Below are 11606 nucleotides of genomic sequence, written 5' to 3' on the forward strand. Positions count from 1 at the left end.
TGCTGCACCGCGGTGATCTCAAGGAGGTCCCAGAGCTCGCTATGGACCCGTCGCCCTATCGTGGTAGAGGGCTCAGGCATCATTCGAAGAAGCATTGCCGCGGTCGTGATGTTCTGGCTAGCGCGATTGAAGATAGGGGGTTGCTTGCCCCCTTTGTTGTTGTTGATGCGGCGATGGGACGTCGCGAGCCCTCCGCCGGGCTGCTCTGCCATCGTTGCGACCCCGCTGCTCTTGCTCAAGTGTGTCTCGGAGCTGCTATAGAAGGAGTCGGTCTTGTTCGACCTTGGCCTGAAGCTCAAGGAGCTACTCCAGGTCCGGGCGTCGAGGCCCTTTGGGGTCAAGGTTCTCGTTCCGCGCTGCTCAGGGCTCGACACGTGGAGGTGCGGTGCCGCCTGCCCCCCCTCCCCCGAGGGGTGGGGAGCGAGAGCCTACCCCTTTGTCCTCATCGCCTATGCTCAGCATCCCGAGCTCGACGTGGAAGCACTCACGAGTGGGGTCGTAAGTGCCTTCGTCGTTAGAGTCAAGTAGCAGAAGCAGTAGTCACTCGTGGCCAGGAAGCGGCGCATGGCTTTAGGGTTGCGAAGTCCAGAGAAGTCCGCTCCGGCCCACGCCTCGTCCTCTTCTGAGGAGTCAGCGCGGGTGTAGGTCAAAGTCGAGGGCGAAGCGTTGGTGGCGTCCTGAGGGCTCCGCATGAGCGGAAGCGTAAGCGGAAGCATAGGTGGCGGCGGCATTCCTTAACCCGAAGGGGTACGGGGATGGTGCCATCGCCGGGCTTTGCTCCGCTAGAGTCGACTCCACAGGAGGTGGCAGGGCAGAGCTTGATGACGGGGGCATCGCTGTGTGCCACCGGCGCCTTTCCCCTGTCCAAGCTCAGGCTAGACAGGTCCCCAACCAGGGACCTTGTGCCAACAGCTGGGCAGGGGATACCGGCGGAGCGCGACGCGTAGCCCTAAGCTTGCGTGGGGTCGAGGTGGTCCTGCCGTGCCATACCTGGCGAGCACGACAAGAGCGGCGGGCCTAGGCGTCGCCCACGCCTAGGGTACTAGGGCGTGACGTCGTCAACGGTCGGTGGGATTCTGGGTGAGAGGAGTAGCATATCGTACTCATATCCTAGAGACATGAACTCTAGGCTCCTGAACCAGATTATCGTGCCAAGACGCAGTGGTCGCACGGGGTCTGCCATCCGGAACTTATCGGGATGACGAAGATGACACACAGTCGCACCCCTACCCTGGCGCGCCAACTATCGGTGTTTTGGACCGGCGGGCCCTCAACCAACTAGTGAAAATGTACTGCGTGCTCCTAATCCTGGATGGTGATGCAAAGAGACACAAGGTTTATACTTGTTTAGGCAAGAGGTGCCCTACGTCCAGTCTAAGAGATCGATCTTGTATTCCTTGCACCGAAGTGCTTGTAGTAGGGGGTTACAAGCAGGGCGAGAGAGGGAGCTAGTCCCAGGTCTCTGCGTGGAGCAGTGTGAATTGCTTGAGATGTTGATCTCAAGCAGCGGGGGAAGCGTGCGTGTTACAGAGTGGTCGCTTGCGTGAGTGAGTGAGTCTGTCTGTGTTCGTGTTCGTCTATCTCGTCCGTCCCTAGAAACAGCCCACGATCCCTCCCTTTTATAGTTGAAGGGGGGACAGGGGTGATACATGCGTTCACTACGCGGCGTCCTATAAGCGGAGGTAGCATGTCCGAGCCCTGTAGCTCATCACTGTGGCGGCATGGTCGACGGAGCGGTCCTTGTCCTTGATGCACCGGGGCGACGCGTTGGTCAACCCAATCCTGTGCGACGTGGGAGCTCCAGTGATAGCTCGACGCAGGGCATGGCGGACAACGTGCCGGTCGCTATGCGTTGACAGTATGAAGAGCCGAGGCTCGGTTGGTGCCGAGGCCGAGCCATTGTGGGGGCTCGGTGGGCACGAATCCCGAAGCTACCGAGACCCTGAAGTAAATTGCCGAGGCTTGGAGAGAGCAATCGGTTATGTACACTGATTCTGAGGCTATAGTGACCCAGACTTGACACCCCCACGTCGCGTTGTTCCTGGAGCAGGGGTTAGGTAGCATAGTGCAATGCGGGCGTCGGTCGTGGGCACAGTACCAAGCACAGCGGCCGGTAACCCCTGCCCCGTCCTGTCCCGAACGGTATGGTGTTGATGCGACTTCCCGTCTCGTCGGCCGCTCTGCTGTGTCAAGCCGTCGTCCGGCTGATGTTCGCAGGGAGTGGTTGGTCGCATTAATTGGACGTGACGTTCTGTCAGGGAGATCGGTCGAGGCGGAGGCGACGGGGCTGTTGCCAAGCCGAACTCGAGCGAGACGGAGAATTGATTACCGCGTCTGAGGCCTTACGTGCGGGGGGCCTCGAGCGAGACGGAAAATTGATGTCCGTCCGAGGCCTTACGCGCGGGGGCCTCGAGGCGAGACGGAGAATTGATACCGCGTCTGAGGCCTTACGTGTGGGGCCCTCGAGCGAGACGGAAATTGATGCCCCGTCCAAGGCCTTACACGCAGGGCCTCGAGCGAGACGGAGAATCGATTCCCTGTCCGAGGCCTAACGTGCGAGGGGCCTCGAGCGAGGCGGAAAATCAGTAGGCCATCCGAGGCCTCTCATGCGAGGCCTCGAGAGGGCGGAGAGTCGGTGGCCCTCGGACAAGGCCGGGGTTAGCCAATAGTTGTCTCTTGGCTTTGATTTTGATATGGTCTAAGCGATTTTTTCGGTTTTCACTTAGGGGACCCTTTTATGGTACCCGACACATATAACATATACATATACATATCATTACGAGGTAACATTTAAAATAATATATTATAATTATTAATGGCCGCTAAAGAGATTTTAGATCGTTTGGTAATAAGGATTTAGTCTAAACCTTTTTGTCTCTAATTGGGGGCGGTGCTAGTGCTGACCAGGCATGACGGTGTGGCATTCCACATAGGATATGGGAACATAATTGAGATGAAAAGAAAAGTTTAAGAAGAAAAATGCACCTTAATAGTTCACAATGAAATGGAGCCTAAAATGTAAAGTTTAAGAATTAAAACAGATATTTTAATAGTTCTAGGATAAAATTGAGCCTACAAATAAGCTTTTGACAGGTGAAACAAAGTTCATTGATGAAATTGATGATAGCTGAGGGACTAAAATGATTATTCCACCTTATAAAAGAAAAACTCTAGAAAAGGATGACCTCACAATTCTGCTATACAAACTTTACCGTAGAGCAGCTCTACAGAAAACTAGAGTTTTCACCCTTTTTCTCGTATAGAGTGCGTGAAGCTAAAACTATTTAGCTAAAAAATATGGAGCGAAGCTGGAAAAACGTGAAACATAGCAGTCCCAAGCATCCCCTAAACCTGATCTTCTTTCTCTAGGAAAGAGTGAAAAAGGAAAGAAAAAAGAAAAGAAAAAAAGCGAGCAAAATCGCCTAACATTTCTGGAGCAAATTCTACCTCTTGCATTGCATCACAATCTCCGACAGTAAATCTCGGTCAGATTTATCTCTCGTGCGCATCAAAATCCATCGTCGTGGGAAAAAAGTGGAGGAAAAAGGGCAAAAGAATCTGACCGAAGCCAAGTTGCCAACTTGGGACGTCGTTTCCCGTTACGCGGCGCAGCACAGCACCGCTCGCTCGCTCGATCGAGCAAACCCAAACCCTTTCGCGGAGCCCTCTCCGCCGCCGCGCGCTAGCCACCTACGCTACGCCCGCCAGCCTCCGTTCCGCCGCCCGCCCACCCACCCGCCCCGCCTCGACGGGACTGCTCCGGCCGTCGGCCCATATCCCCACCACGCTCGCTCCCTTGGCAGGCGAGTCCCTCCCATCCTCCGACCCCACCCGTCGGCCGCCGGGATGGCGACGTCGGGCGGGGACGCGCCGGAGCTCGCCGGTAAGCCCCTCACCTCGCCCGCTGGGTCGCGGGGTGGCCTGAGCTTTATGCCCCCTGTGCGATCCACCGAACCCCCGAATTTGTGCGGGATTGGATATGTTTGCTTGCTTGCTGCTGAGCATGGTCCATACGTCATCCATGGCTCGATTCGCTTAGCTGTCATAGTACGTTGTCGGTTAGCTGTGCTGCTACCTTGTCATACTCGTATCCATTTACTCACTAGATAATTATTATTACTCTGGTTCTTGGTTTCTTGCCCTCAATTGATCATACAATTCACTCAATTTGGTCTTGCACGCCGCCCTCTAATGCCCCTGCCATTGAGGTTGGCCAATTTAGTGTCAAATAAAATTGTACATGGAGGATCCAGAGTGATTAAAAAGCGGCATCTATTGTTTTTTTGGGGTATGTTTTTTCACACTAGTACTCTGTTCAGCTCCACTTTTTTCCAATTGCGTGGTTTATTTGCTGCTGTCACAGTGTTACTGGTTCAGTTCGTGCTATCTCGTATTTTAGGAGGGGAACTGTGAAAAGACTAAACTTTCCACCTGAAATGGTCAATACAATGTAGCACACTTTTTCTTTTTGGTATTAAAGGGAATTAAGGAAGTTTCTCAACTTCCAAATGAGACAGATGGGCTTTGAATGTGTACAAGCGAAAGCTTCCATGTCTACATGCTTTATACAACTTTATAAGTAGTTCTATGTAACTTTTTGGTAACTGAGAAAAAGGGGATTTTCTTTTTTACATAAAGGGATCAGATTCAAATGGTTATCTGCGTTAAAGATTTCTCTATTGGATGGCTCATGATTTGGCAGCAACACATGCATCAATATCCGTGATCCAGTGTTTCGAGTTTAGTGTGCGGCAGCAGCAAATCAAATTTTTGTGAAGCAAGTTTTGAGACGTAAGAACTCCCCACGATATGTTTTACAACCTTGATGCATTCATGAATAATAGATATGACAAAAGTTTTCAAGATTCTATTTTTTTTACTAAATATTTTTGGAATCTAGGTTTCCCAAAGAAATTGTATTGCTTCTTGGGTATCCTGGTATTTGGTTTGGTTTAAATTGTTGGATTTTGGTGCTAAACTAATAAAAATAAACAGTACTATATTATGGGGAAAAGTCCAACTTCAATAAATTGGGTTTACAAAATCTGTGCAGCCCAATTGATTTTGTACGCTGGCTGTAACAATAACTCATAGAGCGAAAGCAAATGGACACTGTACCCTAATTTTTAACATCATATCAACTGATAATATATCAGGCTGAAGTTGTCAAATCATGGTATTGGAAAGTTACGTGTCATCAGATCAAAACAGGACCTTGTGATAGATCTCGGCACAAATGAGTAGGCACCAACTATTTAAATAGCAGGGATTTGCGTGAGTCAACCCTTCCTATTTTCTCAACCAAAGGGGGAAAAAAAGAACCTTTCGGTGGTCGGCGGCGCCCCCTTCCACTGGAGCACACCTTCATAGCCTCCTCCCTGACGGCATCCATCCCCCCTCCCCCGTTCTCACTCACTCACTCACTTGGCAGGTGTTCCTCCTTGCCCCATTTCCTCTGCCAGGATGGCGCTGAGTGGGGATCCGTTCAGATCTGCTGGTAAGCCCTAACTCGCTTGGATTGTTCGAACTTTCCGTATGGTGTCTCTTCTTCGCTGTGAGCAATCAAACCTGAATCTTTCCTTCTATTTGATCCATCCGGTCGGCTGTGGATGGGTTTGTCTACTGCTTCTGTGGAGCACTAACCTAGCCTATGCATCGTCCATATATAGTTTGATTTTATTCTTGTTCCGTCATGTGATCTGTGGGTCCTGTACTCCTGTGTTGTGACACCATGTTGCTGTGCATCTACCTATGGGTAGTACTGATAGCCGCTTATTTATGTGATGCTTTCTTTTTAAGAATACTCTCTGAGGCCTATATTTGCGCAGTTTGATTCTGTACATGCTGTTCTAGATCCACTGCCAGTAAGCAATTAATAGTCACATTTGTTGAGAATGTTTCCAGAGAAATTCAGATGGCATCTTCTTTAATCAAAAGGAACCCTCCTCAAATAATGTGTATTTAAATCTATGTTGGACTCGAAGGAATGTACTGTTGAAATGTTAATAATGGTTCGGTCAATGTGCTTTAAACCATCTTTTGTTGGTTTAATCAGCATATGGATCTAGGAAGTTTGGTATGTGAATTAGTTCACGAGTGTTGCTTATTCTCAAAAATCAACTATGCATTGGTTGATGCTTTGTTGAGATCAAATTGGTATCCTTGACTCCAAATAGCTTGGCCTTCAGTGAAGTTGACCTATGAAGGCCTTCAAGTCCTGCTTAAGTCAGGGAAACATGTACAAACCATTGTTTTCCTTAGGGTTAGATCCTAGAACGTTGATTAATGACAATGTGAAGTTCATGGTTTTGAAAAATGCCATCAGATGTCTCACACGTGGAACCATGACCTATGTCAGGATCATGGCCCTCTGCAGTTTTCAGAACTGAAAATACTGTGGTAATATTTGTTTTTTTTAATATATGTTTTCAAATGGATTCATTTACCAAACTCTATTCAATTTTCCATACTTTTAATGCTGGAATGAGTCACTGCTCAAATGTTGTTCTGGCTTGTGTGGTGGATGGAGGCACAGAGAGAGTATATATGAATACAATAAGTCTCATTAGCATCAGATTTTTGGGATTAATCTGACATCATGCAATGTTCAGCTGCATACCAGCAACCCAGTAGTATTTTGTCAAATGCCTGTCAGTTCATTGAAATGCCATTAAGCTTTGGTTTCTTTTCTTTGGCGAGATCATCTTAACACTCCCTTCATGTGACCAGGATTAGGTCTAATTAATGTGCCTGCAACACTTGATTTTTTTTTTCAGCAACTGAGTTACTTTCGACTTGGGTCAGCATCATTTCACTGTGTTGTACACATTTCCCTGGATGACTAATACCTGAACATGATCTCCTTCTTCTGCAGTGATAACAAATGTTTGTAATGCTGCGAGCGCACCTGAAGAAAATAGGCTTGCTGGTGACAGCAGCACCATTTCAGAAAATGCCCAGGAATCATTGAGTTCTTTACCAGAACAAGAGTCAAATGATGCTAGTGTTAACACAGAAAAGAAAGAACCTGGCATTTCAAAATGCAAATCGGTGGAAGAAATACCAAAAACAGTGACCGTAAAGAGGTGCAAGAACATTGATTCAAAGAAAGTCTCCTCAAATAACAATAATAATCCAAGCTTTACTGGCAGTCCAGCTCTGAAAAAGCAGCCAACAAAGGGGGACCATCTTTTTCAACTATGTGAAAATGGAATGTCTCAAGACACAAAGCCTCCTAGCACAAGGATATGCATAAATTCAGCGTGCAAAGCTGTCTTCAACTCAGATAATGCATTTTGTAAGAGGTGCTCATGTTGTATTTGCCATGGTTTTGATGATAACAAAGATCCTAGCCTTTGGCTGGTATGCTCATCAGAGACTGGTGATCAGGATTGCTGTGGATCATCCTGCCACATTGAGTGCGCACTCAAGCACCGAAAGGCAGGATGCATAGAACTTGGACAATCTATACAGCTTGATGGTAACTACTGCTGTGCTGCATGTGGCAAGGTTATTGGAATACTTGGGTGAGTGATTTTACATCTACCTTGGGGAGTTATCTTAATTTCAGATGGAAAAAGTTTTATATATGGCTTGTTTGTAAGTAGTCACGCTACATGAAGCATTGCTGGTCACTGTGTCTTCCCTATGTTCTTTTACCTATCTTATCTGGACCCCTCATTGATTTGGTTGGTTTAAAATTATATATTCTCCTTCATATTGGTGAACCTTGTTGCACTCAAAATATTGGTCGAACCATTCATCAGAATGATATTTCATATCTGTAGTTACTTGCAGCATTATGTGCATATATGATCTCTGCTATGTTTAACTCTTATTCCTGTCTCTTTTTTCTTTTCTTGTTTTGGCAAACACTCTTTGTTATTTTTGGATCTAACTGCGTCTTTGAATATTTTGAGCAGGTTCTGGAAGAGGCAGCTGGTAGTTGCTAAAGATGCTCGTAGAGTTGATAATCTCTGTTCCCGCATATATCTGAGTCATAGACTTTTGGATGGCACAACACGTTTCAAAGAGTTGCATCAGATCGTAGAGGATGCAAAAGCAAAGTTGGAAAGTGAAGTTGGCCCCCTTGATGGTACGTCATCCAAGATGGCTCGTGGTATTGTAGGCCGGCTGCCTGTTGCTGCTGATGTGCAGAAACTTTGCTCTTTAGCAATTGAAAAGGCTGATGAGTGGCTTAGTTCAAACATTCAATCTGAAGCAAAACAAAATGGTAAATTATTTCAGTCTTGTAAAGTTTACATCTTTCAGTTCCACTCTGCAATTGGCAAATTTGACAAACCTAGTGTAATTCTTTTTGCCCTGCAGATACACTCCCATCTGCCTGCAGGTTTAAATTTGAAGATATTACAGCTTCATCTTTGGTGTTGGTTCTCAAGGAAGCTGTTTCCTCGCAGTATCATACTATCAAAGGCTATAAACTCTGGTACTGGAATAGCAGAGAAGCGCCTTACACAGGGGAGCCTGCTGTTTTCCCCAAAGACCAAAGAAGGATTCTTATATCCAATCTGCAGCCCTGCACAGAGTATTCCTTCCGTATTATTTCATTTACTGAGGATGGTGAACTGGGCCATTCTGAATCAAAGATCTTTACCAAGAGTGTGGAAATTATTCATAAGAACACAGAGCACGGAGCAGAAGGTTGCTCATCCTCTGCCAAGAGAGCTGGTAAGAGACAAAATGTTAGGTCATTAGGATTCCGGGTGCGTCAGCTGGGTAATGTATTCCGAAAAGCACAAACTGAGGAGAATGGGTACCCCAGTGCATTGTGTAAAGATGAGATTGAAGATTCATGTGATCAGAGTGATTCTGTGATACCAGATAAGGACCATGTTCCACGTGGCGCCTCCCGCAAGCTCGATCTCAATGAGACCTCAGTCCCAGACCTAAATGCAGAGGTAGTCATGCCAACAGAGTACTGCCAGAATGAGAACGGCTGTAGTTCTGGGAAGAATGCATTCACAAAGTCGAATGGTTGTGGTGACTCTGAAACTTGTGCAGAGGGGCATATAGGGGATGCACCAGCCATGGAATCCCGGTCTCAGAGTCGCAAGCAGGTATCAGATTTGGAGCAGGAGACCTGTGTTGATGACAGCAATTTGGTGGCTCGGGCAGCTAGGCTCTTCGAACCGAAGTTAGGCCAGTTAGATGACAACTATGAATACTGTTTGAAGATTATACGTTGGTTGGAATGTTCCGGCCTCATTGAGAAGGATTTCAGGATGAAATTTCTAACCTGGTTCAGTCTGAGATCGACAGAGCAGGAGCGGAGAGTTGTTATCACCTTCATCCGCGCCCTGATTGATGAACCCAGTAGTTTGGCTGCGCAGCTGTTGGATTCCTTCGAAGAAATTGTTACCAGTAAGAGGCTAAGAACTGGTTTCTGTACTAAGTTGTGGCACTAACCAGATAGACAAAGCATGAAACTGCTATCTAATAATACTCTAGTATTCTTACATTGGCAAGATTAACTGGGATGACAGTGTAAAAGTACTTCTATTTATTTTCTGATAAATGTAGTTAAACTGATGTTGCTGAGCTTGGGTATTTGCCATGGTGATATATTCTTACATGGGCATAAATTAACTGGGATGACAGTGAGTGTAATTGTGCTTTTATTTGTTTTCTGATAATGTAGCTGTCTGATGTTGCTGCGGCATGGATATTTGCCATGATGTATTCTTACATAGGCAAAATTAACTGGGATGACAGTGTAATGGTACTTTTATTTGTTTTTATAATAAACGGTGTTAGTCTGATGTTGCTGTGCTTGGATATTTGACATGGTGATGATATATTACTGGCGTTCTTATCAGGTTTACAGTGTCACTTCTTTGTTCGAAGTTCGAATTGACATGTTCTGTTAAAAATCCAGACGTTATTGGCTTAGATTTCAACAATTCAGTTTCAAAAGACCAAACAAGCTCGTGAAAAGTGGGTTATCATTTTGCTGCAACTGATACTATCGTATCCTCCACTTATTGCAATGAACTCAAATATTACAATACTCTGAGGAGAAAATATATTAACTTGATCACAGGAAAACTAGACGAGTCAAGGGTTCATGTTACCGATGAGCCTGCACATAATGACCATTTCCATGAATAGTCCCAGGTAGGGATGAAAACGGATCGAATACGGACGGATATCACCGATATTACATTTGTTTTCATACTTCTGTCCGGATTCGGATTCGAATACGGATAGTGTCAACTATGTCGGATAGGATACAATTGGATATCGACATCATAAATATGCGATTTGAGTATTCGAATACGGATACGGTATCGGATGTTGGATATCCGGACTCGGATACGGACAGATCTCAACCCCTCTAAACGGATTCGGTTTCGAATACGGTCGGAAAATATCCGTACCGTTTTCATCCCTAGTCCCAGGTAACAAAGGGGCACCATGCATCCAAAGGATAAGCCAAGTTTACATCATACACGTACACTGGAGCACTACACTCAACCAGGTGTTGAATAAAGACCATTGGTCAGTGCTCAGTAGTTACAATCACAAGATTTACTGCCTAAAAACACAGAACTTCCATCATCCATCATTATAGCTGTTCTGCAACCTCTTCATTCTGTATGCCATTCTCCACTGCTTTGGTTTCAGCTTTCAGCTCAGCATCCTCCACGGCCATGACCTCCGAGATTATTTTGCAGTGCTCTCTTGTGCTTTCCTCTGGTCTGCCTGCTTCAAGACCACGCTCCAAGCAACGCAAGAAACCTTCTTCAACTTCACTCAGATGGTCGTCGACTTCTTGTTCGCTGTCAAAACAGGTGTTGTAGCGTACGAGATAGTCTGCATGTCGCCCAGATTTGCTGATCTGGATGTGCATATCACTCAGCTCACAGCTCCTGTCCATGTCCCGCTCGCTGCCATAGCAGCATTCGGCGTCATCATGCTGACTGGATGATTTTTTTTTTTTTTTTTGATAAGGAAAGCTTTATTAATTTCAAGATCGTTACATCAAGATGGTATAAAGATCTTGAAACACTTCCGACCTCTGTATAACAAGGATACACATTGCCTTACAAAAGATCTTAAAACAAAAAGGCACACTAATAACGCTCAATCCGAATACTAGACTGCCACCCATGTGTCCAGGTAAAAAATTCCTTGGCCACCTACGCCAAATGTTGAGATGCCGCTATAACCAAACCTTGCGAAGTTGGCTTACGTAGGACAGCCCATGTACGAAGCCAGTGCTGGAGATGAGTATGGTGTGTACTCTCCGGTTGCTGCATCATCACGCTCCCAAAGCGTCCTCAAGATCAGTGTCTTGAGAAAGTTCATGACTTGGACGGCATGCATCAGACCCTACGTCTAACCTCGCGTCCCAACCAGGCAACAACATTGGGCCAGGATAAGCAGCAGACGTTAGCTATTAACAAAAAGGTGATGGGTCTAGATTGTGCGTGTCGTACTGGAAATCGACCTAGACCTGAGTAGTATATGTATTAGGACACCATCAATAGTATGAGCTAGTTACTAGCTCTAAGACAATTTCTCACCATTCGTACACACGACCATTTAGCCCATGTACACGCCATGTAAACGCTACACAGTGGTTT

General features: G+C 46.3%; 2 protein-coding genes across 3 annotated transcripts; one reads left to right on the forward strand and one right to left on the reverse strand.

Moving 5' to 3' along the window:
• Nucleotides 1–3573: 3573 nt before the first annotated feature.
• On the forward strand, nt 3574–9653 carry LOC136505266 (VIN3-like protein 1). Of its 2 annotated transcripts, XM_066500415.1 has the most exons (5): nt 3574–3883; nt 5432–5497; nt 6875–7526; nt 7923–8233; nt 8329–9653. In XM_066500415.1, exons 1-5 carry the CDS (start codon nt 3847–3849, stop codon nt 9423–9425), a joined length of 2163 nt encoding a protein of 720 aa, XP_066356512.1. In that variant the 5' UTR covers nt 3574–3846; the 3' UTR covers nt 9426–9653. The 2 variants fall into 2 exon arrangements, with proteins under 2 accessions (XP_066356512.1, XP_066356513.1); XM_066500416.1 differs by lacking the exon at nt 5432–5497 and having other exon boundaries at nt 3575–3883.
• Nucleotides 9654–10585: 932 nt separating this feature from the next.
• Nucleotides 10586–11346, reverse strand: LOC136505929 (rho GTPase-activating protein 2-like). Its single transcript, XM_066501051.1, has 2 exons — nt 11231–11346; nt 10586–10940 (listed from the first exon to the last, which is right to left on the reverse strand). Exons 1-2 carry the CDS (start codon nt 11344–11346, stop codon nt 10586–10588), a joined length of 471 nt encoding a protein of 156 aa, XP_066357148.1.
• Nucleotides 11347–11606: the final 260 nt, after the last annotated feature.

The sequence above is a fragment of the Miscanthus floridulus genome, chromosome 14, assembly GCF_019320115.1.
Source record: "Miscanthus floridulus cultivar M001 chromosome 14, ASM1932011v1, whole genome shotgun sequence".
NCBI classification, from domain to species: domain Eukaryota; kingdom Viridiplantae; phylum Streptophyta; class Magnoliopsida; order Poales; family Poaceae; genus Miscanthus; species Miscanthus floridulus.